General features: G+C 36.8%; 1 protein-coding gene across 1 annotated transcript in view; it reads left to right on the forward strand.

Annotated features, from left to right (window-relative positions):
• Positions 1-3,863: 3,863 nt before the first annotated feature.
• The window catches only part of LOC150075205 (basic phospholipase A2 PA-5-like), a 67,264-nt gene continuing 44,330 nt past the window's right edge, over positions 3,864-26,797 (forward strand). The window contains exon 1 of the mRNA XM_090388829.1: positions 3,864-4,222. Within this exon, the coding sequence (XP_090244955.1) occupies positions 4,141-4,222 (82 nt within the window). The 5' untranslated portion in view covers positions 3,864-4,140. The remainder of the gene's footprint in view (positions 4,223-26,797) is intronic.

A 26,797-nucleotide genomic window follows, 5' to 3' on the forward strand; every position in this document is an offset into this window, starting at 1 on the left:
GTGTCTAGAAACATTCAACATCGTTTTCTTATCAGCATCTGTGACAGATTAATGGCATTTTCTGCTTTTGAGGAATTCTGAAAATAAAAAAAAAGGAGGGAAATGGGGCGAAAAGGTGTTTCTTTTGACACCTTCTAAATTTAATGCTGTGGTAAAATTTTTTCCTTAAAACTATTCACTAGGCGTCATTTCGACGCCACTCTTCTTCCGACCTAGACCTGCTGGAGACAATTTGTGTACGATACTCAGTCCAATGTGTGCGGGTGAAATTGCGTCCGAGGTCGACCAGCTAACCCAAATTTTCACAATTGCAAGGTTGCCGTTCTAGGGAGAAAGGAAAGATAGAATTCGGATAGTTAAAGTGATGTACGGATGATGCTTTCTTTATAATCTTTTAGTGTCGTCAACCAACGCATGCCTCCTGCGATTGTGCTCAAAATGGATCACTCAGGTGTGCTGAGTGTCACTCACTGAGCTATAGCGGATGTTCTTAACGTCCCCATCCCATAAAGATTAAGGCTATTAGATTTCTTTATTAAAAAACGTGCCTTCACCCACTTCTGTTTTTTCTTTTCTGAGTCCACTTTCGTCCCCATTTCATATATTTTTATTTTGTACACTACGTCTATTGTTAATTCTTTTCCCTTTTGTGTGTGACACCGTTCTCCCAGAATGAAAACATCAACCATAGCGAATAGCAATTCCGTAAGGTGGCGACACGTGTCACTCGGTTCATGTACATTTTTCTTATGCAAATGGCTGAAAAAATTCTGCTTCCCGGAACTAAGTGTGATCTCTAAAGAAACAGTTTTATTTTAATAAAGCTTTCAGAGCGTACAATGGATGCAACTGAAGTAAAATGTAAGACTTCTGTAACTGTTATCTTTTCAATGTATGACGGAACCGTGAAATACAAAGAATGACTCATTTACTCCTGCTTTATAACATGAAATGAAAAGAATGAATAAGAGGGTGGAAATTCGACATGCTTAATATTATTTTCTCGATGCGTGTCAAACAACGAATTAGTAAAGTATGCAAAATAAGGTCGCTGTTCTCAGCATGCATGCATTAAAAAAAAAATAAAGGTAAGCCCTGTTGATTCATAATATAATAGAATATAGGAAATATCGAGCACTTAACAGCTCTCTAGTATCAAATCTATTAAAAAAAAAAAAGTTTAAATGTATTTTAAATGAGTAGACAATTTTAACCCACGTGTTGGCAACAAAATTTTAGTTTTATTGGAGCATGGTAGAAGGTACGGAGCCCTTGATTCAGTACTCTCAATTTACTAAACTTTTTAGGTTACGTTTTGGGCTCTTTATGGAACCTTTCTTCAGGCCAAGTGGCAAGGATTGCTAGTTGTTAGTAAAACAGTATACAGTGTAGCCACCAATCGCTCCAAGGTATATGGACATTTTTCTTGTATCAGAGAAGTCTTCACAGGTAGCATAGTGGTTATAACACCCCCTCCCACATCGGGTGGAAAAGGCCCTCGTTCGAATCCTATTAATGACACATGGGCTATTTTCTTCGTCCGGCAAAACATGCAAACTAATCAAGGAACAGACGCAATTTCGGGACTTAATACACACGGTAGATGAGGTAATTCATGGGTAGCCTTTTTTTTTTTTTGTATCAATGAAAATATGCTTTTTTTTGTGTGTGTGTGTGTGTGTAGTATTTTTCTTGTATCAAGGAAAAGTGCACCTGTATTTGAACTGTGCTGGAAGTACGCAACTCTCATACGTATGGCGTAGTGACTACTGGCGCGTAGTCCACACTTTCTTCCAGCTTTCAGGATTGAAGCTTCCTCAACAATTCATGTTGAGGGAAATGGACCATAATCTGCCACGCTGGCCCAGTGCGGGTTGGCAGATCGACCATATTTAGAGTCAGGAGCTTGAACCCCGGTCTACTCAAAGAGCGTAGCTCTTTGAGTAGACCGGGGTTCAAGGCTGACCAGTAGGCTACGGAGGCCTTTCTCGTACTGACCACTGTCCTTCAACCAGTCGGACCATAAAACGTTGATGCGTGCAAGTGTTGGAAAATGACGTCGCCGATTGAGGCCGAATGTTTTTGATGGAACATGTTTCTTTGTGGAGGTGACTTCTATACAGTAGCCAAAGAGAAATTTGTAGTGACGTATCCCAAGATGTACGTGCTATATTACAACGCAGTGCAGCAATTGATTAACGAGTTTAAGGGAACCGGATCAGTTGCAGACGCGCCGAGGTCTGGCAGGCCGTCAGTTTTAACAGAGGACAAAGTACTGGACATTTCTGATAGCATCATGAGATGTCCGAAAAAATCAGTATACAAATTGTCACCGCAATAGTAGGCGTCTCATATGGCTCGACAGGGAAAGCACTTGCATATCTGCAGTTGACGGCTTCCGTAGCCGAGTGGTCAGGAGCGGAAGTACAGTAGTACACGCTCTTTAAGTAGACCGGGGTTCAAGCCCCTGACTGCTAAATGCAGTCGATCTGCCAACCCGCACTGGACCAGCATGGCAGATTATGGTCTATTTCCCTCAACATGAATTGTTTGAGGAGGCTTCCATCCTGCAGTGGATTGATAATGGCTGCTGCTTATCTGCAGTTGCATCCATACAAGATAAGTGCATGAACCACAAGAACGTGACCACGTGAAGCATGTGCAGTATTGCAATGGTTTCGTGACTTCATTACAGCTGATAGAAAAGGCATTCTGTACGTCTCCTTTTCAAACGATGAAACATGGTTCGATTTATCAGGATACGTCAAATCTCGAAACTTTATTGCACACTTAACTGAGGGTGAAATTTCCCTGGAATACTTCCAACAGGACAGTATTATAGCACACACGGATCATGTATCCATGGCACTTTTGCACCATATTTTCGGCGACCACCTAATTGCAGGGGCATTTGACCACCGATATCACCCGGTCTTACTCCCCATGATTTTTATCTGTAGGCTGCAATGAAAAGTACAGTCTAACAAGAAAATCTTCGTAGTGTCTCGGTGATCTGCATGAAAAAATCACGAACTTTTTCATGTGTGTCACTCACACTGAAATTACGAGTCTTCACCAACAAGTTTCAAAGTATGAAGCATGGTTCGAAATATGTTTCGTTTACTATAACTACTTCAGAAAACTCTATAAAACTTTTATTTTTTACTAAGTGGATTAAATGACTTCATTTAAAATATTCGAAAGCTCCCACTTAATACCCTTTATATTAGCTGTTTGTTTAAATGACTATAAAATAAATTTCCTTTTAGTATTGGTTGAGGCATATGATGCAAGAAAGCAAGCTTATAGAGCATCAGCCAAAAAATTGGTCACATTTAGTAATTCTCTTTCTATATTACGAGCTCTATTTCACACACCGCTTGTTTAACTTAACCAGATTGTCACTCCGTTTTATAAGACCTGACTATAGGGTGTTCACAAGGAATGCTGCTGCACTTCTGTACCAAAGAAGGTAAGTTTCAACATTTAGGAGCGTCCAGGGGGGAATCATTTATCCATGGTCCGGAACTATGGAGAAAAGTGGGATGTCTGATGAGGATGTTTGCCGCGACTCGTGCTGGCTCTCGCCTTGGCTTTCTCTCAAATGTCATTTTATGGGAGAGATGCCAGTTTCCTCAAATCTTCGTGAAGTGAATATGTCAGTATTTCATTCAAAGGTGCAATTCTACAACCATAACTTCTTTCCCCGCACTCAATGGAAAAGGAAAATCGTGTCATGAGCTTTGTGACATGTGTTATGAATATTCCATGCTGTTAAAAGAACAGCGCAGGCGCAACATTAAAAATAACGGGATTTAGAGCGAAGGCACGCGATTGGCCATGAAATACGAGGGCGACCTAGACATTGAATCGTGTGGTTGGCAGAGTGATTAACGCTCCCGAGCTGACAACACGCACATGTGAAACTGCGCTAGTAAAACATGTTCACAAGACTTGATATGGCAATGAGCACGTGCTACACGTGACAGATGTGTTCTGGCGCGTGAAAGGAAGAAGGCACTGTGCAGAAGAAAGTATATTGATGTTCGTGGTGACCGTTTTGCTAATTACAGTGCAGCATATTCGTCATAACAAGACTGGAAGGGGAAATAGTGATCTCGGACAGTGAAATGACGCGTAATGTTAGGGTGTCCATGGAGAAGTTCGATTGTAAAGGCGTGGTGCTGGTGTGTCGGACTTGTTTTGATGATATGCATCCAAGGTAGGTTTCGTTCCTTATTTGTTTTGTTATTTAAAAAGTCCCAAAGCTGTGTGGAAAGATATGCAAATTAATTTTGTTCTTTTTTGCAGTAATAATGTACAGTGCAATCTAATCTGTGTTTTTAATAAGAAAGTAAAATTAGTAAACTTTTAGTAGTAATAATAACTTTTAAATATTAATGTTAGAACAAGCGAAACATTCGACTGCTATTTTTTTTGGAATAGCTAAAATTTGAGAACCACTAACTTATGTAAGTCATCACAATTGTTATGGGTAACCTGTTACTCCAATTAACTGATTGCATATAAGGAGTTGGAGTGAGGTGAGGGAAAGTAGAATGTATGATTTGGCATAACGAATACCAGTGGAGGTGTTTCCAAATCATAGCCCGTCTAGAATATGCTTGATTTTTGTTAAATTATTCCGTATTCTCATTGAAATCTTGTACTGCCTGCGTACACGCGTTATGCGAACAGAATCAGAAGTATTATTATTATTTATTTAATTTATTGCTTCTTTTTTTTTTTTTTACTATCACCCCCCCTGTACAACATGCAAGCTGTAAGGGTGTAAAAAGGATAGTTACATAGATTATTTGTATAGTTACATAATATTTACAATTATTTGATGTATACATAAGTGCAATAAAGTTTAAATATAAAAAGAATTGGATAACTGAGACTCCAGAAAACTTAAGTTGAATATGGGTTACTAAGTATAACTCCAGTTTTTAAGATAGCTTATGTTTTCCATATTTCTCAATCTTTCTATTTCTACTCCGGGACGACACGTGATCAGAGGAGTTCACAAGACAGAGGAATGCAAAAAACAGCATCGTATTTAGCAGTCACAGACGTGAACTCACTCAAAGCACGTATACTTATGCACCCACGCGCCTCACTACTCGGCTAGGTTAACTCCAAGCAGGGTTGTGGAAAATTCCACAAAGAAGTGCCCCTAAACGTCTGTTATGTTGATATGAGTGTGGGAAAGTGCAAGGGTGGATCCAGCCTGTGTTTTCTTTTTGTTTTGGCATAATAAAGGACATTCAACCGTAGGGGAGAGAAGGGGACAGTATATAAAACTTTTCTGTTTACAGATAATGAAAAGACCTAATGTAATCATCCCCAAAAGAATGACTTCTGCCCCTTAAAGTGGGGGAATCAAACTCAGCCAAGCACTCGGATCCCAAGTTGCCACTGCACGGTCCAAATCACTCATGAACAGCATGGTCTTGTTTCGTGTGGAAAACTTGTACAGAGGTATTCAAAGCTGAGGAACTAATCCGTGAATGAATTATGAGGTAGGTAGGAAAACCAAGCTAAAAAAGAATACACAAAATGGGTGCCCTGAGATTACCGCATAAGCGTATTGTTCCGTGATTATGAATCTGTCAAATAGGTCTGAAGAGTATTATTATCAAAGCACTATTATCTAGCTTTTCTGAAAGGATATTCTATGCCTTTAATTACACCTTTTTTTACAGTTTGTAATTTCTCATGCACTGGGCTGCTTTTCGGACTGCTATTTATGCTCATAAATGAAAGGGAGTATAGAAGGGAACGCTCAAATGGTGGGGGTAGTGGCGTAACTAGGGTGGGGCACGTTCCCTGTGCGCCAAATTTGGGGGACGCCTTTTTATGGTTAAAAAAATGCAAAATTCCAAAAGAACAGTTTTTGAAGGGTCGCCAGCAACCCTAGTTACCACTAGTTGCGGGACAGAAAAATTAGTGTTTTGATTTTTTAAAAGTACTTTTCGATTTTCCGAAGCAATTGAGATAGGATACAAATACTAGCAGCCTGGAATTTTGAGAATATAAATGGAAATGTAGTCCACACCAGCAGTATTAGCTATATTAATATGCAGTGTATACAGGTCATATCAGAGAGGAAGGCACATGGACTTTTTTTTGGGTTGGGAGGGGATGCTAGCCCCTAAGGCCCAAAGGGTAGGAACGAAGTTTTGTTTATTCTAATAGCAATAATGGAGTTGGCAATATGAATCATTGAATTTTCAACTAGCCCACTTGCCCTCACAACTCGGAAAGAATCTATTTTCCGACTCGTACACAAGGTTTTCCATTTATCGCGCAATTCACTTCTCAACGAATACAGATTAAAATATCTTAAAGCATTGCGATAGCAGGTACATAATTTATTACTGCAATGCATAACAGGGTGTTTTACTGCGAAAATGTTTAATTTGGGGCATTATCTTCCATACAAATCACTTCAATTCCATGATTCATTCAGTAATAAATGTCTAAATAGGCCTCTACTAAGGGACAAGCAAAACATTGAGAGCAGTATTAGTCCCACCGAATGGAAACATTTCTTTCCACAACTGCATCAAACACACTAAAAACACTGGCTGCATGTCTGCTTTCTTTGTTTTTTCTACATTAAAACCTTCCAAATTGACTACCTCAATAGTGGCCACTTTTTCCAAGTCTTTGATAAAATTTATATAATTTTATTGCACCAGTGACACTCTATGACAAATATACTACAGTTTCAACAGCGAAACAAAAATGATAAAATTCAGAAAAATTCTAGTTTGACTTATTCAAAACGTGCTCCATTCAAAATCTTTAAATGTTTAGTACACCCGTCACTTGATAAAATACCGTGATGTTCAACACTGTTATGAAGACTTCATAACATTACCAAAAAATACATTGTAATTATACACTTGGTATTTCTATTAAAAGGCACCGGGGCTGTCATCATCTGGACCTTTTCTGTAAAATTTGAGCTGAAATTTTGAATTCGAAGTTAAGAATTGACTAAGTGTTACTATTTAGATTTACTATTTCCAAATTTAAGTTTTGTCTAATCGACTGCTTGTTTCCGAATGAGAGAGTTGTTCCCTGTCCTTGGTTTTATTCCTATAACTCTACTCACTCTTACTTTAATCCTGACATAGACAAATATGACATTGACTAAAGCTCTCATTAGTTAGTTGTGGAAGTGCCACAGCGTATTTTATCAACGGACCAATAAGTAAGACTAAAGATAGTCTGCAGTAACACTTGAGCACTTCTCGCAGGAGCAATGCTAACCATCTCTATTTTTTTATTCATTTGTGTTCAAGTAACGCCCTACCAATCATGGGCGCTCACACTGGCTGCAGTGGATTTTTAAAATTTAATATAATTCATGTAATTTTTTGCTAGTTCTCACAAGAGAACTAGCAAATTAAAAAAATGGTTAATTTCATTTCAGAATTGTAGAAATTTTTTTTTTAAATTTCACAAAATGGCGACTTTTAAAAATTTCGTACTTAGTGCTGCATAGCGGCTGTGTGGCCCTGCTCTAAGACATTTCTATACTTTTATTTTATTATTGTTTTTTTTTTTACAGTGTCAGTATATTTTTCACCCCTCTCCCCACCGAAAAATTTCTGCGGGCGCCGATGCTGCCAACGAATACAGCATCTACAATAAAGGGTGCACCTTTACGCTAAAGAAACTGGTGATAGAAAATTCTTCAAAAAGCCTATTTCGTGGAACTGAATGAGGTGACCTAGTCGCAGAGAAAGAAAATCAATCTTGTTAGTCCTGTGGAGCTGTACTTAGACAGTGGAATACAAAAGAAAGATGACCATCACACTTCAGGATACCAAGTTATGGTGACTTCCGGCATCATACTAGATACAACTAAATAATTTGGAGAGATGTCGAACAGTTCTGATATCTATGACAATGTTTCCCTAATCTAGAGCGCAGATCTTTTTGACGTTCTGCATGGTTAAAAAAATAATAAAAGCTTAGACTAAGAATATATTGTAAGAACGCGCTCAACATTTTCAATCCACGAAGTTTTAAATAATTAATATAGAATTATCTACTTGAATGCTAAACGAGATGAGCTGTAATTATTCTCAGGCTCTCCAAATTTCAAAATAAATTATCTTTTTAATTTCATAAGTGAACAAGACAGGTGAACCTGTCTTGTTCACTTATGGTTTTTTAGGTTTTTTCCTACCCCAATAAATTTCTATATTCGGCAGTTTTCGCTCTTTCAGCCATTTTCTTATGAGTTTCTAAACCATCTTTACATAATACTGCTGACCAATTACTCATTATTTGTTGAGATAAAGACCCATGACACAGTACATTTTTTATTTTCTTGCCAGCAGTCGCACAGGCAAGTGATACAACCATGGGAGGTTTGTTACAACAAACCTCCCATGGTCGTATCAAAGCCTCAAAACCTCCAAAGCCTCAAGTAATATGAAAATTTCTAGTCCCATTCACAGCATCCAGCCAAACTTATGAAATGCATATGTTACTCGAGAGTAAATCATTAGATAATATCTTTAAATATCGTCACACTACGTCGGAAGCAGTAATTTTGGAAAGCAGTGAACAAGAAACTCCAAGAGAAATTGTCCGTCCTAACAAGGTGCTATCATTAGACAATACAGTTCATGACCACCATATCCACCGTGTGTGAAATTAGTCATCATTAGCACAGTTCAAAAGAGAAGTACTGTATACGAGAGAGAACTAAGTAAATATGTGCACAAGAATAAATAATAATGCGGAACTAATTTTAAACTACATTAGTGAATCATTAGCATATCATTGGTTCAGATATATCAAAACTGTTCTTTCCAGTATGGTAAGGCGATGCCACAAAGACTCCTTGCGCCATCAGTTTTGTTTTTTCAGAATAATTTAGACTTGTTTTTCACATTCCAACCTTAAAACTCGAGTATAATAGCAAGGCGATCCATTTTCCTACTCTGATTTAGGGTAAGATGTGTTGAGAATGGACAATGTTCCAAATTAAGGATGACTGGATTTAACTACCGTACGTGCAGTAATGCCAAACTAACTGGTGTTTTCTGCCATTTCATTATAATTCACTCAAAGATTTCCTCTCATTCAGTTAATTTATGTTACAGTATTTAATTGTGAACTAAAGATTTTATACGTAATTATTTTAACAGAGGAGATTTAGTACATGAATATTAGTGATGGGCATAATGGAATAATTAATAATGGATTATTTCAATATAATAAATTATGCAAATCATTCTATGTTTAAAAGAAATGACAGGCGAACAATTATAAGTTGAAAGAGGCTGAGTGACAGAATGTTTCAACGGTTTTTATATATATAAAACGGTTTATATATATATATATATATATATATATATATATATATAAATAAAAAACGTGTTCCTCGCGTCATTGATGGGATTCGAATCCTAGGCCTTTTCCACCCAGTGTATGGTGGAGGATGATGATTATTATACCAACTGTGCTACAGCGAAAGGTAGAAAAATACTAGAACCTTGATTATCAGTGCCTTGATCAATCGTACATTTGATGCGGATCCTTTTAAGGCGATTTAGTATATACAGTATGCGTAATACGCCTGTTGACCTTACTATGTCCACTTAATACCTCTACTCCTAATGGATGGATTTTTATAAAATTTTATATTTGGCTCTTGGTTAGAAAAGATTATTGTGCCATCGCAACTTTCATTAAAATCGGTTCAACAGAAGGCAATTATTTCTTGTTTTCTGTCATGTAATAATTCGACTCCCAGTAGATGGATTTTCATGAAATTTTATATTTCACTCTGATAATACGATTTGTCGAGCTTTCCCAACTTTCATTTAAAAAAAAAAATTGGGCCAATAGAAATTCGCAATTATTTTTAATACATAGATAGTTGAATATCAGCTTGCCGTAGAGGGTAAAACAATAATTACCGTACTCATTTGTATTTATAAAATAAATATATCGTGGGTCCACAATGAGTGAACTTCTCCCTACACCTCTGCGATTGTTTTCGTCAAAACGGTGATACAGTACGTTATAAGATGTCGATTAACATAAACGTGTTGTTTTATATTTACATAAAATTTAAGCGATATGTGCGAAATAAGTTTTCAATAGTAGAAAATTGTCGGATTACTTCCATATAAGTTAATTTTGTCTTTTGTTTCATCCAATTTCACCACTTTCTTCGAAACTAGCCCGAAACAATACTCAAATTGTTTGGAGCCCTCATTTTAGGAAAGGTGTAGAGTTTCTAGAACGAGTGAGTACAAAGAAGGGCAACAAGCTTGGTGAGGGGAACAAAGGGATGCTCTTACTAAGAAAGGCTTAAGTTCTGCAAATTGCAGCGCCTGGAGACTAGGCACATGCGAGGTGATCTGATTGAGGTGTATAAGGCCTTGAACGGGTTGAGCAAGCTCAATGCTGATGGGATTCTTCCTCTTGCCCAGATTAAGAACCTGAGGGGGCATAGATTCAAATTGTGAAAGACAGTTTTATAATAGATGTACGGAAATTTACTTTTAGCCAGAGGGTAATTGATTGCTAAACAGACTTCCATCTCTTGTTGTGGAAGTTGATAGCTTAAATTTAAGGATCACATGTACAGGCATTTGGACTGAATGGATGGATGAAATGGGAGGGTTTTTTTTTTTGGCAGATGCTGCATAAGCTTGCTTTACTGCATCGTATACCTCTGCTAATGCTAAAAATGCTAATTTGTGTTTTCTGCTGCCATCCACAGTTACACCTGTACTATTCAGTTTTCTGTTTATAATTCGAGACGACCACACATATCAGATGAGTCACAAAATAGAATGAATACAAGAATATCCCCGTATTTATCAATCATGTGGGCTCGACGGACGGTCAACTCAAACGTCTGTGTCCAGCCCACGACCATTTTAGTTCTTTAGTTTTGATAAGAATGTCATTTACTTGAGTTTACTGCTTAATCAATGTGTTTCTCTTCTTATCTAACAGTCTGATTCCCAATATAATTCGTTCCATTCTTCGCTGTGTAGTTCTCAGCTTCTCTTCCATTCTATTGGTGAGTACCAAGTTTCACTTCCATAAGTCATGGTGGGGAGTATACATTGGTTCATTATTTTACGTTTCAGACAAACTGGGATATTGCTCTTCAGTATGTGACTATATTTCCTGAATGCTATCCATCCAAAATTTATTCTTCTCTTGACTTCCAGCCATTTATCATTATTACAGCTACCCGATATTCTTCCTGATGAGGTAGAACATGCGTTGAAGAAAATGAAAGATCAGAAAGCTCGGGGGGAAGATGATGTCACTGTAGAGTGACGAATAACTTGTCCCAGATAAGTATATGACTCCACCTATTCAGTTATTGCCCCTTCAATCATTATGTTCCTTTCTGTGGCATACTTGTTCATCATTACTTTTGTTTTAGCCATATTCATTTAGCCATTTGGGATCGTGGCTTATGACCACAATGTCATCTGCAAATCGTAAATGGTTTAGGTACCCTCCATTCACATTGACTCCTTTCTACGACCAGTCTGATCTTCTGAAAGCTTCCTCAAGGGCAGCAGTAAACAACTTCGGAGATATTGTTTCTGCTTGTCGAACTCCTTTCTCAATTTTAAATTTCCTACTGTCTTTGTCTAGTCTAATAAAGGAGGTAGCGTTCTCATATATTTTCTTCAAAATCATAATATATGGGGTATCTATGCCTTGTCTTTTCAGTGCCCGAAACATTGCCTTATGCTGTATGGAGTCAATGCCTTTTCATAATCCACAAATGCCAGGTATAATGGTGTTTTGTATTCATTTGCTTTCTCAATTAGCTGTGATATTACGTGACGGTGATCCATAGTTGAGAATCCTGTCCTAAAGCCAGCTTGCTCTTTCGGTTGATTCTCATCAAGTATTCTTTCTAATCTGTTAGTAATGACCCTTGTGAACAACTTGTAGATGTGGGATAACAAGCTAATTGGTCTATAATTTCCAATTTCTGATTTATTTCCTTTCTTATGCAGCAAAAGTACGATTGCATTATTCCATTCCTTAGACGTCACACCTTTTCTAGGGCATTTTGTGAAGAGTCTTGCCAGTTTTTGTGTTATGTCTATTCCTCCCAATTTTAACAACTCTACAGTGACGTCATCTTCCCACAGGGCTTTCCGGTCTTTCATTTTCTTCAACGCATGTTCTACCTCATCAGGAAGAATATCGGGTATGTCGTATGTGTTACTAATTTGCGGCCCATCTTCCCCACTGCTGGCATCATTCCCTCGCTCCTTGTATAGTTCTCTATAGTAGTCTTCTACTATTTGAATTAAGCCTTCTCTGCTATTTATAAGTACACAGTCACTGTTCTTCAGTTTAAGTATCATTTGTCTTTCTGTATTTACTGCTGATGGCTGCTGATTTAAGTCCTTTGTTTCTCTTAATGCTTATTCTACTTTTCTTGTGTTAAATCTTCTTATATCCTCTCTGAGTCTCTTTCTAAAAGCTTTGCATAACTCAGTATACTCAATTTTTCTCCTTGTCGGTGTTTATCTTGCTCTTCATTTGTCGTCTTCGGTTCATCATGACAAGTGTTTCTTGACTAATTTTTTCTTCTTTGGATTTCTTTTTCCCTATAGTTTTCTTGGGCTTTATCACTTTCAGAATGTTATAATATTCCTCATCGATATCTTGGTCCGGAGCAGTCTGCAGCAGCTCAAACTTGTTTTTAAGTTCCAGTACACACTGCTTTTTCTCCTCTTCTGTTATCTCAAAGACCTTTATTATTTACTCGAGTCTTTTTTTTTCCTTTCTTTTCTTACATCTATATCAAGTGTGCATCTTACCATTCTGTGATCACTTCCAACATTTACCTTATTCAGGACGGTAACATCATTCACGATATATCTTCTGTTAGTGAGGATGAAGTCGATTTCATTAATTGTAAACCATTTGGACTCTTCCAATGTCCACTTTCTGTTCACCCTTTTCTTGGAAAAAGTGTTCATTACGGACATTCCTTGAGATTCTGTAAATTCCACGAGTCTTTCACCAATTCCAAAATTTCCTATAGTTCCCCTTTCTGTGCTGTTTTGTCTTTTTCCAAACTTAGCATTGAAGTCCCCCATAATGATAGTGTAGTGGCTTTTTCTGCTCATCTAGAAGACTCAATTTCAGTGTACATTTCTTCAACCTCTTTATCGTCATGGCTCGATGTTGGTGCATAAATCATTATAACCTTTAGCTTGTACCTCTTGGAAATCCTGAGTATTAGTCTTGACACCCTTGTTGATATACATTTGAATTCTGAAATGTTATTTTTTGTATCTTTATGGACCAGAAAGCCAACTCCACCTTCTCTCCTTTCACTGTTTCTATTGATGTACAGCAGATTTCCACTTGATAAACTTATAAGTGATTCATTTCTTCTTGTTGTTTCAGCCAAACCGATGATATTCCAATTCACATTTTCTAGTTACTTTTTCAGCTCTAATATTCTGTCTTACCGATGAGCGATCTTACGTTGTAACAGACCAAGTTCTGTTTCCGTGCATGGCAGCCTGGTCGTACCCAGAGATTCTTAGCACCCTCTGCTTCCACTCCGATCCTCTCGCTGCCGTAAGAGGGGGAGTGAAAGCCGCTGTGGACTGAGGGCCATTTGTTTTGTCGTGCTGTCATGTGCTGGAGGAATTGTTCTTTTCCTCTTCACGCTGACCGGGCGTCTTTAAGAGAACCACTCTACACGTTCGTTGCCACCTAAGTGACGTAACAGGGCTTACAATCGAAAAGGTGTGCATGAGTGGATTTTATGGAGGCAGGCCAACCGGACTTCCCCTAAATCTTCTGTAATAGAAAGATATTGGATCCATCAGTGTTTTAGACTGAGTGTCTGTTAACACACAAATACCTGTTCTCCTCTAAGCCCCATATGCACCGCTGGCTACTTGATCAGGACTGATTAGAACCTGGGCATCAGTGGCAAAACTACCATAATATTAACAGGTTCGTCATTGTAGGAGACGACTAAAGCATCTTTTGATTGTTAAAGGTCACATGGGACATTTCTGCAATTAGGGGGGTACAGCATTCATAGTGTTGCCTCTGGCGCATAACTCAATATTGGAAATCAAGAACACTGGAATTTATTATCAGTGTTAATAATAATATATGTTAAATACATTCTTATTTTATGTATTCCGGATTTATTAAACTGTCAGGTTGATTCATTTTCTTGTTTTTTGCTGTTGTTTTGGTAGAATCTGTTCTCGTGAGCAGTAAAAATCTACCAATACTCCATACTAAATCAGTATACGTTCAATTAACATAATAAGAGAATAACAGAATAAAGCTGTCTGTAAAAATAGAAAATTTTTTTGTATTTTTACAGACAGCTGGATCCAAGCTATCATGTAATTGTAAGGATCTTAATTCCCGAGGAATTTTGGTCTTTACCATGAGTTGTCTTGACATTGAACTGCTTTTAAACACACGGAATCGCAGAAAGGTTAATCTGCCATTTATTTAAAAGAATTAAAAAGTAAGTCCTAAAAGGATCTCATAGCAATGTCCAACGTGTAATTTTTCTTTTTAAATAAACGTTGATTAAGGCTTAGCAATGTCATGTTTAATAGCAGTTCGATACTTAGCGAGGTGTTTGGCTTTGAATGAATTGAGCAAGCTCAATGCCGATGGCATTCTTCCTCATGCTCAGACTATTCACATGAAGGGCATAAATTCAAATTGAGGAAGGATGTGTGCAAGATAAATGTGGAGAGGAGATTTGCCTTCAGCCAGCGGGTGATTGATTGCTGGAACGAACTTCCATCTGTTGTTGCTGCGGAAGTTGATAAGAGCTTTCAATTCAAGGAAGAACTAGACAGATGATGTGGGAAGTTTTTTGTTTGTTTTTTTCGGCAGATGCTTTATAAGTTTGCTTTCTTTCACAGGTGTTAACAGATAATATACATTGTTATACATTCAAGTTAAGTTTAAAATATATTTAGTTATTTTTAAATATCAGACCTGTGGTCATTAGTATACGCAACTCTTGCGATTTGAAAACAGACAACGTAGCGGAGAATGCAGTAGCACGCGCTCTTTGAGTGAACCGGGGTTCAAGCCCGTGATTGCTAAATACGATTAATGTTTGTATTTGTATTGATACTTTATTGTAAGCTCCTCTGACCTGGTCGTCGTGTTGGAGTATAAAGAAGAATAAGGATATCGAATCCAGTATGAAATTATAATCTATCAGCGAAACATTCTTTGTTTTCATTCGATATTGGCTGTTTCATGTCACGCGTAAAATTTTTACTTTTATCTCTCTCCAAACTACCTGTCATGTTGCAGCCAGTGGTCACTTACTGTCTGAAAAGGTCCATTGTTCTCTGCACACCTCAAGTGGAGTGATTATGTTGACCGTGTAAGAGAGAGAGAACAATTCTTTGTTGGCTTCCAAGATAAACAGAACTTTTTTATTCAAATTTTGTATCAGTAGTTCAAAACCTTGCAGAGAATCTTCAAGCGAGTTAGTTTTAACTGGCAGATATATTTCTGTATCCTTTGAATATTTATAGACTATTTTCTTAGATAGCAATTGCTGCTATTTTGAAAATAAGCTGCACATTTGCGCTCTGTACTGAAAATCCTTCCCAACTTTTCGACTTTGGGTACCTAAATTACGTAAATATTGTGCAATGCAGAATTTCAAATATCATTACGCTTGTTTATTGGTATCCCTCTGTGCGTGCGACCTCAGTATTCAGGGAAACACCCTTCAAGGTTGGCCTAGAAAACCCACCCTTCGGAGGGGATGACTCATAAAAATAAACTGACTTAACACAGACTTGACTAGGTCTTGTGGGTCACGGCCGCGTCCTTCAGAGGCCCTTCTGTTTATAGGTGATTTACTCGAACGCGGCCTGGCGCTCCGCGCGAGCCTTTTCTTCGCTGTCAGATGGGGAGTCTTTTCCATGTCATTTTTTACTTTGTTGAATACATGCTCTCAGCAAGGTTTCCAGGGGTTGCACTTTTCGTGCAGGGAACTACGGTATGACTGCACTTAAGTATTATGGATGAAATTTTACTTCGGAGAAAGAAAAACTAATGAAAATGAAGAATTTCTTGTCTCAGTTAAAACAAGACAGTTGTTTGGACAATGTTGTTTCCTGAACATTTCTCATTGAACTCGAAAGGGTTCAATGACCATAAGTACACTGTCCAAAATATTATATTTCAATCAGCCACAGAAAATATTTGTTTCACCGTGAAAGAAAATAATTGGGCTTAGTTTTGTTAAATAAATGGAAGGTGAGGGGAAGGAGGAAGACAGAAGCGGGACATACTCTCTTTTTTCTTCAGAGTATGTATTTCCTAGGTTTGTGTATCCGCTAGGGGAAGAATGCAGCTAGTATTGGTATTATGTTATTATTAGCCATATGGTGCAAGAAAGCCAGAGAATTATGCTACGCCGGCCTTAGGACTATGGATGTTTCAAGGCAGTTGAGGCCAAAATGTGCCTATTCCTATATTATCATTCTACAAGTATATAATAATTTGGTCCAGTTCGCCATCAGAGGAGTTCATATATGTGTATTTGGTTGAGGAAGGTATACATATCGCCCAGATTAGCATATGTTCAATCATGTGGGTAAGCGATAAAGGTCCTTTCAATCGTGACTGAGAGTGGAAAGTACTTTTCTAAAATGGGAATACTGCGTACAATATGAGTATGTTTGAGAGTAAGTGGTGGGTCGTCGTCCCCATGAGAAGAAGCATATGGATTAGGCGTGTGTGTCCTTTTGCTAGTACAACTTTTTCCTCTCTTTTTTGTCTGATGCTGGAATTCCACAGTGCTGGTTCCTATTTGATTTGGAGAAATTTGTGCAGCTAGTGACGGGTAATATATTAATCATGAAGGACAAAAAACTGCATACTTTTAATACTTGCTATTATGAAAAGATGTTATATTTTTAAAATAGAGAAATCAGACCATAAGACTGTTCTATTATTATTTAAGGGCTTTTCTTTACTTCAGTGATCTAAAGTAAAGATCTGAAGCATCCTAATGGTCGTCACAGTCTGAATGTAGAGGCCAGTTGCAGTTTTGATCATTAAAGTTATTGAGTTAAAAGGTGTCACTCTTAGGGAAATTAAATTTGAAGTTTTGGGTTAGACACTAATAAATAGGAAGGAGCTAGATTACGAAGTCTGTACAAGATACGTCAAAGCTGAAATTTAAATTCAGACCAGGTGAATTAGAATATTCCCCCCCCCCCCCCAAATAAGCGGTTTCCATGCCTATTCATGGTTTCAGGTAAAGGTGTTGAAGGGGATGTGTAACAAGGGAGATGAAATTGATAGATATTTTATTCGTGCAACCTGGTTTCCAGAATAGTGGAGAGTAGACCATTCACTATATAACCCGGAAGCCTTCAAAAGCACCAACAATTTTTTTACAATTCCGATCTATTAGCTAGCCACAAGTCTGCAAATCTGTTTTAAAGCAGCGCCCTATAAATGTAAGGATGTTGGGTTTCAGCATGGTATCCATCAACCTCAAAATATCAATCTCTCTAGAAGGAACAGAAAGTTAAAGTACCAAAATTTATTGCTGATACCCGTACATGTGTATTTTATCTGTAGAAGTATGTGTATGTACTAGCCAATTCGCATGTTGTGCTGACTGAAAAAACTTGTAATAACTGACGGTGAAACATTTTTTATATTCCTGCGCCTCAGAGCGGTTAACTGCAGCCTCGTCTGAACAAGATTTTAGAAATTCCTCCAGTCCTTGACAGCAGTTCAACCCAGACTTAGTGGCAAATGGCGATATATCGTCCAGAGCTGCCAAGGAGGACAAAGTAGAAGGGACAGGGAAGAGCCAACTTTGTTCTACAGTGAAATCATGATTTTGGCCATTTTAGAGAGCAGAGCTTTAAAACTGATTTGCAAACTGGAATCAGATAATTATTGGCGAGTTACTTTTTTTTTTTTTTATCGAAAAAGAAAGTTTTCATCGAACTTGGATTCTCCAGGGAGCAGCAGTGAAGGAATTCATCGCCTCAACATGTTTCTGTACCTCGTTGGGGAGTGAGTTTGTAGCAGCAAAAAATCGCTGCCTAATGGATAAAAATAATAATTAATCTTTTTAAATGCAAGTTTTATTTCGATATGTTTTATTTCTTTCAAATGTCAGTATCTGAATTTTAAATGCATTAATGCATTTATTATATTCACATGCACAATGCTCCAAATGGAAAATATTAACTTAACAACTGGAATATTTATTTGCGGCAACAAAAACAACATATTTCTTATAGAAAGTTTATCCAACATGCAAACATTATACATTAGTTCTAGCCGATTCTCAATTAAGAATGTGCTTGAACTTGTGATCAAAAATGACCAACCATCTTGATTTATTTCGATTTAAATAAATTAAATTAAACTTTCTTGAAAGCTAAATAACCAACACGGGGCTTAATTTAAATTTTTTAATTAAAAAAAGTAAATTAATCAATAAGATGGTTGTACACTATCTCTCTAGAAGGAACAAAGTTAATAAGGCCGGAATTTGTTGTTCATATACCTTTCTGATTTTCTTGTTGCCCATACGTTTCTCAACACTTCCACTTTCCGAAGAAAGTGTTCAGAAACGTAAATCTACAAAACGGCTAGGAGCCCCTCCATCTTTTTTCCATCCCAAAAGAAACCATTGACTATATTCCTGAGACATGAATGTCCAAAGAAGTCAGACAAAGACCCGTGCAAGTTTAGAGCGGGAAATTTTTCTGTTTGGTGTTCATAACTTTCTTCAGAAAAACATTGTGATATAAGCCCTCTAAAATTGCAAGTGGTACCCACACATTGAAGTTCACAGAAATTAAGTTTTAATTTGATAAGCTTATGGGCATGACGGATAGAAGATGATATTCTAAGGACAGTCGTATTTTTTTTTTTTTTCTTTTTTTTTCGGAAGTAGCAACGTTCCAGTAGGAACTGTAAATCAACATAACTGTTCAATTTCGGGTTCTAATTCGCTCAACGAATACCTGAAACATAAGAGTGGATGTATGACGTACAATCGCAAGTACAGAAGTGATAAAGAATTTTTCCCCTCAGAAAAACAGTGTATATTTGAACATGCTAGAAATTTAAGCTTTTTCCTCATAGTGTTATTTCGATAACATTATGCTGGTTTCAGAAAAAGTGAATCGGTAAAGGAAAAGTGATTTCTTAATTAGTCAATTTATTATAAATTCTTGTTTTCGCCATTCAACCAGTCTTAAGTCTATTAATTGTTCATTTATTCTATTCAGTTCAAATGCAAGGAAGCTTTGCAGTGCGTCACACATTTAATGAAATATTCTATCTAATGTCCTGTCCCTAAAGGAACAAGGTATATAATACCAAGGCGTAGTGGCTTGCAGGAAATATGAACAGTATAATCAATAATTATTTTGATTATGGGATCCAAGCGTTGGGGAGTAAATGGCGATAGTTGCCCTAGTTCAAGTTATAAAATTCTTAACAAGAAAAATTTTCTGTTGGAAACAACGTAATAAACAACCTTTGAGAAAAGGTGTTAAGGAGCTAATTTGTTTCTGGGCAAAACCATTCACAGTTGAACCCAGCATATTTTGCTACAGTGATTCTGAATTATCAGGGGGGGGGGGACACAAAACAAAGTACAGTATTTCAATATATAAACGAAGTGTTTTTTCGAACTCGGGAACTTTTTAAAATTTCTCGAAAGCAGCTTATTTTTTGTTAAAATAAAAATAAAAAACGAAAAATGATAACAAATACTATAAATTATTCCATTGGTTTCAACCGGGGTGCCGCAACAACATTCCAGTGGTGCCATGTAATTTCGGTTTAAGTTACTTAAACTTATTTTTTTTTCTCCTGACCAACGTTACACTAACCGCAATTTTCAGTACCTTTTCATTAAAAGTAGAAAAAATACATTATTTAATAATTCATTACGTATTTTGAAAACTGAGTGGGCTTATTCTTTGCAGCACCCCATATACTTAGCAAATAAAATAAATTCATACTCCAGGACAGCCACATGACTTTAATAGCTCACAACAACATTACTGTATTTTTGGTGTGACTTAGATTCGGACATGCAGCTTGCATAACTCTGTACTTGCTCTACCCGGGCACAATCTTATTACACTTATTATAATTTTCATAATAAGCAATTTCCAGATATTTTTGTCACTTTTGTATTAAGTAGCACTACAAGAGAGAGAGATTTGGAAATGCGTACCTTGCCTCTTCCAGCCTTAAGTATTTATTATTTTTTTGTGAAAACGAAAATGAATATATTTTTCAATAATCTTATGCTGCTTGCTCTAATTCTCCTGAGCACTTCTACCGCTTTTTTTCCACTTATCCTGGGTAACAATCTTTCTTTCATTTTTTTTTTTCCTGCTCTACTTGTTTTTGTGCTTTTCTGTTAAAGTCATTTTTCCTAAGTAGTACCATGCCGTCTTTCTCATGGGTCAACGCTCACTGGGAAGACTAGGTCACGTGAAATATTCATAATTTACTTATCTCTTTAGTAAATATTGTCGAAACCGATCCAACTTAAATATGTATATAATAAGCACACTATAAATCAAAATATCAGAATTGAGTGTTATATCAAAGTGTCCACACATGAATTATGTACGTGTTCCGTTCTCAGCAAACTCAGGTGAGCATAATTTAATGCAGTCACATGATCAGAGAAACGTTTTAATTTTACCAATTTGGGGAAAACTTTCCATTGCATAATAAAATAAGTGTGCTTTTTTTGCTAACGCATACTTATTTTATTAATAAGTATGCTTTTAGCAAAATACTTATTAATAAAAATATAATCTAAAACATTGTTGAAGATCATATTTGAATATTTTTTATTAGATAATAAAGTAGCTCTGATTCAGATAATCTCCACAGAATGATAGCTGCCAGCATTAAGCCAAGGTATGAACAAATGCTGCCTGATTGGTTTATGGGTAGCGTGCTTTCCCAAGAAATAAAAGGAAGCTGGTTCGATTCCCGCCTCCGGTATGGGTGTTGCTGTTGTTCAATATTGTTTAATGAGGTATAAATGGTATGATATGATTCCAGCAATCGAATTGGCTTAAAAATTAAATAGCTCTGATATGTACATGCTAGTGCGCTGCTGTACTGTGAATTAGCATTGACTGTTTCTCAGAATGATTGTTTTATACGTTGCAGACACATAACAATGAAGTACAGCTCAGGAAATATGCAAAACAGAAAGAAATTGGTGTTTGGAAATTATTAATGGAGCATAATTTATAAATATGGCTAACCTATTTCCTTTTTGCCCTTGTACATTCTCTGTCCTCAGAGACGTATTTAAAAGTCCCAGATTTATGACGTTCTACTATATATAGTAGATCGTCATAAATCTGGGACTCTACTATATATAGTAGATAGTAGAACGTCATAAATCTGGGACTTTTAAATACGTCTCTGAGGACAGAGAATGTACAAGGGCAAAATGTAAGTTTGAACCTGAGGTTAAATGTGGTGCGCATTAGTGGCGTCGAAAGCCGGCACGGGCCCCGGATCAAACAGCATCTCCGGGCCCGCCTTTCCCCACCAATTATTCTTTTCTATATATGGCGGTAGTCTAGCCGCTACGCGATGTTTCGGCCTGGAGAAGCCGACCCGCCTTCATCCTTCTAGTTGAATATGTATATATGTATTAGATGTTCGAAGGGGTTGCGAGCGTTAGCTGATTTCCAGCAGCAAGTGATGCAACTTCAGTATGTGGGCGCTGAGGAACGTAACTACCAAGAATGCTTTGGAGATGGGGGGGCAGCGTATAAGCTTGGAGGGTTCATAATCTGCGGAAGTAACAATCTTGTGTCATAATTCAGTTTGCGAAGGAACCGTTCATTTTTGTTCACGCTATGTGGACGCCAATGCATAATTCGTGCCTGAGCAATTTTGACTTACATAAATCGACATTGAATTCATAATACACTAAGATGTTGTCCAACGGTATCAACGAATAATTTGATTGTGTCTGATTTGTCACAGTGATTGATGGACAAGCTAAAATACCCCATCAAAAGACAAATTCAAATATGATAATATTTTTAAATTTTGCCAAATCTGATTTACATAAATTTTTCTTGGATGATTGGGGGTGGGGGGACTTATCAGAACATAAAAGCCATCTGTTTATTCAAGAACATAAATTGGGTGGGTTTTACGATAGCATACACTGGGGTAAGGAAAACACAGATCTTGCTAATTAACAAGGTTTGTACCTCATCTGACTTTAATGGTAGTAAGAATTATATTACTAGTCAGCTTGAAATTGGTTGTACTTCTACACCAAATATGAGTTATACACTTAAAAATTAAAAAAAAAAAAAAAAATTTAAATTACATTATATGGTCAAAAGCAGTGGCGCGTTATACCTTTCATGGGGACCAAGGCAGAATGGAATTTAGGGGCCCATCTAAAGAAAATCTAATAAAGAACATTTTCAATTTCATTTTATTGTGACAAAACAAACGAATTATATGACAAGAACTAAATATAAAATTTCAGTAAAACCATTTTTAGGAAAAAAACGTAATTTTCAAGTAAAGTTCATTGACCTTGGCAGGGAGAAAGGTCAGTTTCTGATGAAAATCACTTAAAAATATTAGCAAAAAACAGCAGTTTTTGAAGCAGTGATTTTGGGGACCCCTCTGATCGCAGGCCCTAGGCAGATGTCTTTTTTTTTTTTTTTTTTTTTTTTTTTTTGCCTATAGGATAATGCGCCACTGGTCAAAAAAAGGGAAACTGGACCAGTCTCTCAGCATATTAGAGTATGCCAATACTCTATAAGAATCATGGAATGTCGAAGAAAACTATGGTCAAAGTGAGTTGGAACAAAGTGTTACGGTACGGTTAGCTCAGCAAGAAGAGCATGCGTGAAATTGCCATCATGATTGATCAGACAGAGCAATCTCAATGTAATTATTTTAAACACGAGAATGAAAGTGAAACTATGCAATGGATGCCCAAAAGGGCTCTTGTGTGTATTGAAACAGACCAAGAATTGAATAAGACAACTTTAACCGATCAGAGTTTTTGAAGCTTCTAAAGAATCTGTCGTGAGGACACAATTACATAATGGTTTTAACAAGCAAGCTTACAGTTATGCGGTCCAGATCTGTCTCAACGACAGGCTCTAATAATCTGAAAATAAGTTATCCACTCAATAACAGCACGTTTTGTAAAATTTTTTGGCTGATGCTGCATAAGCTCATACACTTGCTTTCTTGCATCACATGACACTACTATTACGTTCATCCAGTTAATTTCTAACCGTTGAGTTATCTAATGGTTTTAGGCGAAACTTAATTGTTTATATTGCCATTTTATAAACAATGATTCGCAAATTATGAAAGGTGTTTTGTTAATTTTAAATGGAGCTCTTGAAGTGTTCATCTGCTCTTAGCAGAGAAATCTCAAAAGTTAGTGTGATATTAATGTAAATTTATCCATTAGAATTTCTTCCCATAAAGTAATAGCAAATTGCAGGTTTTCATTTTGGAGATGTAGTTGTCATACACACGGTATAGTAAAGAATCAAAACGTTAGAATTTAAATATCAGTCAGTGTTACTACTCAAAAATTATTTAGACCGACATATGTAACTTAAATTTCTCTGCTTCTATAAATATTTAATAAATTATCTTTTCCCTATGCTGATTAAATTGCAATATTTAATAAATTTTGGTTACGATTCAATACCGACAGAGGGCTATATCTGTGTAAATAAAACACTAATACTCGTGTATCAAACGGTAAGTTTTGTATTTTTCTGCATTTCTTTAGTAGTGAATTATAATAAATGTTCTCATTAGTAAAATAGTTCAGTCATTAAATATCCATTATATTTTCTTAAAGATTCTAAAGGTCATTTTAATAAGCATTATAAAACTAGTACCGGTTTGATGCCGGACAGTTAGGCTTAACCATTAGTCAAATGCAACGTAATAAGAATTGGTATTCTTATTACGAATAATTGTTTTAGTATTTCGGAATCTTTCCTTTTCCGAGAACTTGTCGTTAAGGTGGCTGACTTGAAATCGGGCAATATTGAAATAGTTCACAGACCGATTTCAATATTGCCCGGGCTGAAAAACCTGAAATAACTCAGCTGGGACTCTATTCACTCTCTCCTTCTGAGATTTGCTATCTACAACCTGGAATCAATGAAATCTGTCTTCGCATTCGCAGTGGCTGTTTTTTTTTTTTTTTTTTTTTTAAACAGGCTTTCGTAATTACAATTTCTCAGAGAGAGCGAGCGAGCGCGCGTGCATGTTCACCAATTTTATATTTACCCAATCTTGATATAAAATAAATAAATAGATGAACAAATTTATTCTTTGTTCTCTTCTCCCTTAAGCTCTTTTGGTTCTGTTCAGCCCGATATTCTTCTTGTAATTCTAAGTTAACAATAGACGCCGCCGCGTTTATGAATTTTGGTATAAATAATTCTTAACCCGCAAGGGGAAAGCGGGAGTACCTGAATTTTACTAGTGGGGATAGAACTGCTATCTCTTTAAAATCTCTGACTTGGAGATGGTTTGGAGTAAAGTAGTGAAGGCAGGTCTGAAAGCTATTTAAATCCAGTATATTAGAACTGGAGATCTGAGCTCAACTAAGCAGCTTCAATACACTTATGCGGTGGTTCATAAGCTACAGGCTGCAGTTCTGTAATGGAGTGCTATATATCTATCGCGGCTCTCTCTCTCTCCCTTCGCATTTATCATTAATTTTTTAGGTGCGTTAGTATATGTGTAATATGCCTGTTTCTTTCGTGTCCGCCCGTTCCCATGTAAAGTTGTTGCTTTTGCTATTTTTTTTTTTTTTTTTTTGTTATATATTATGAATTATTTGCTAACTCGCCCGAATGTTCTGTTCACTATTAAGAGGTTCTGATGCTTTCGTGTCCGTCCTTTCCCACTTGCACCTAGTGGGTGAATTTTCATGAAATTGTATATTGGACCTTTTAAAAAAGATTTGTTGAGCCATCCTAAAGTTCATTAAAATCAGACCAATAGAGATCTGTCAATTATTTTTGTTTTTTCCCCATGCATATCACATGGGAAAAACAAGACTTCTATGCTGCTCACGTACCGTATTGAACCCCGGGGGCTCACATCTGGTGAGTATGGGCTTGGCACACCCAGGGTCCTGAGCTGGATATCATCATTCTTTTTCTTGGTGATTCCCTTCTACTTTCGACTCTCTCTCTCTCTCTCTCTCTCTCTCTCTCTCTCTCTCTCTCTCTCTCACACAGGGTAACTCGGAATTTTTTTTTTTTTCCCCATGGTGCAGCATAAGCCTCAGGCTTCCTTGCACCATATGGCTATTAATAATAATAATATCACCGTGCGGTGTGTGAATAGCCTACTTGATTCTGAAGACGAATATCGAGCAACAAAAATATCTGGCCGGATATTATATTTGTTACTATGCGTTGGTAATGAATGGGCAATGTAGCGGGTGTGCAGAAACGAGGTGTTCTTAGTTCGGGATCCAATTTCTGCGGGTGTGCAGAAACGAGGTGTTCTTAGTTCAGGATCCAATGTAAAAGTCGTTGCTTTTGCTAATTTTTTTGTTATCAATTATTAATTAATATTTGCTAACCCGCCCGAACGTTCTATTTGCTATTAAGGGGTGGCGCTGCTGATGCTCTGTAGCTTGCTGCCTGTGAATGTGCTCATGTTGCTGTTTTTTTTTTTTTTTTTTTCTCCCAGTTATAATTATTAAAATTTGATAGAATAGTGATGCTTTTAATGTTCATGGCTTATGCTGTATGTATTCTTTGTGTTCTGATGATGATTCGACTATTAAAACCAATTTTTCATTGTTAAACACTGCCTTCCCTTTTCTTTACCTGAGGGAAGGCCGACTGGGCCGTCCCTAGCCACGTTATGCACACTTTAAAACTACATTTACACTCTTCAAAACCAAACTACCAACTTTCCACACAGCGATTTCCGAGGGAAAATGTGCATATATTTCTGTATGGAATATTACAATTCTTTCTTACTCATTAGAAATTCTACAGCTAGATTTTTGAGTCGGTTCCATACCTTATTCGTCTGCATTTAATATTACAATTATTCAAATTTATTTGTTTATGGAGTCTTTTCTCTGTTTACTTCATTTTGGACGTCTCTAACCTTGTACATTGACTGCTCTGTTTAAACGATTCCCTTAAGAACAGAAGTCTTAAAAGACTTTCTGTTATACTATCTAAACCAGTATTTCCCAAAGTGGGGTCCGTAGACCAGTTCCAGAGGGTCCACGAAACATTCAGAAGGTATCAAGAATATTTGTTTATTTTCTTTAAAATATACTGATGAAATCGCTACAAATTTCGTTATAGTACATTACTTATTTTCGATATGATTAGTATATATAATTATATACATACAACTGAAATTTAATTTCAAATCGTTCCGGAAATTGACTTCACGATTACTTCCCTTTCCACAATAACTGCATTTTGATTGTTCTGAACATTTTAATAACCCATCTAACTTTGCGTGGTCTGTGTTCGCCCGCAACGTCTTACGTTACGGATTATTTCCTCTTGTAGTATAAACACGGCATTTGTTATTTTATTTTTAGCAGAGAAATGATAACACAAGAAAGTAATGAAGAAAGCAAATTTGATGTTTATCTGAAGAGTAGATAAATTTTTACCGGAAAAAAACAAAAAAAACTTGCATCCTAAGGGTT

The sequence above is a fragment of the Mastigoproctus giganteus genome, chromosome 14 (assembly GCF_048544385.1).
Source record: "Mastigoproctus giganteus isolate SK-2022 chromosome 14, ASM4854438v1, whole genome shotgun sequence".
NCBI lineage: Eukaryota > Metazoa > Arthropoda > Arachnida > Uropygi > Thelyphonidae > Mastigoproctus > Mastigoproctus giganteus.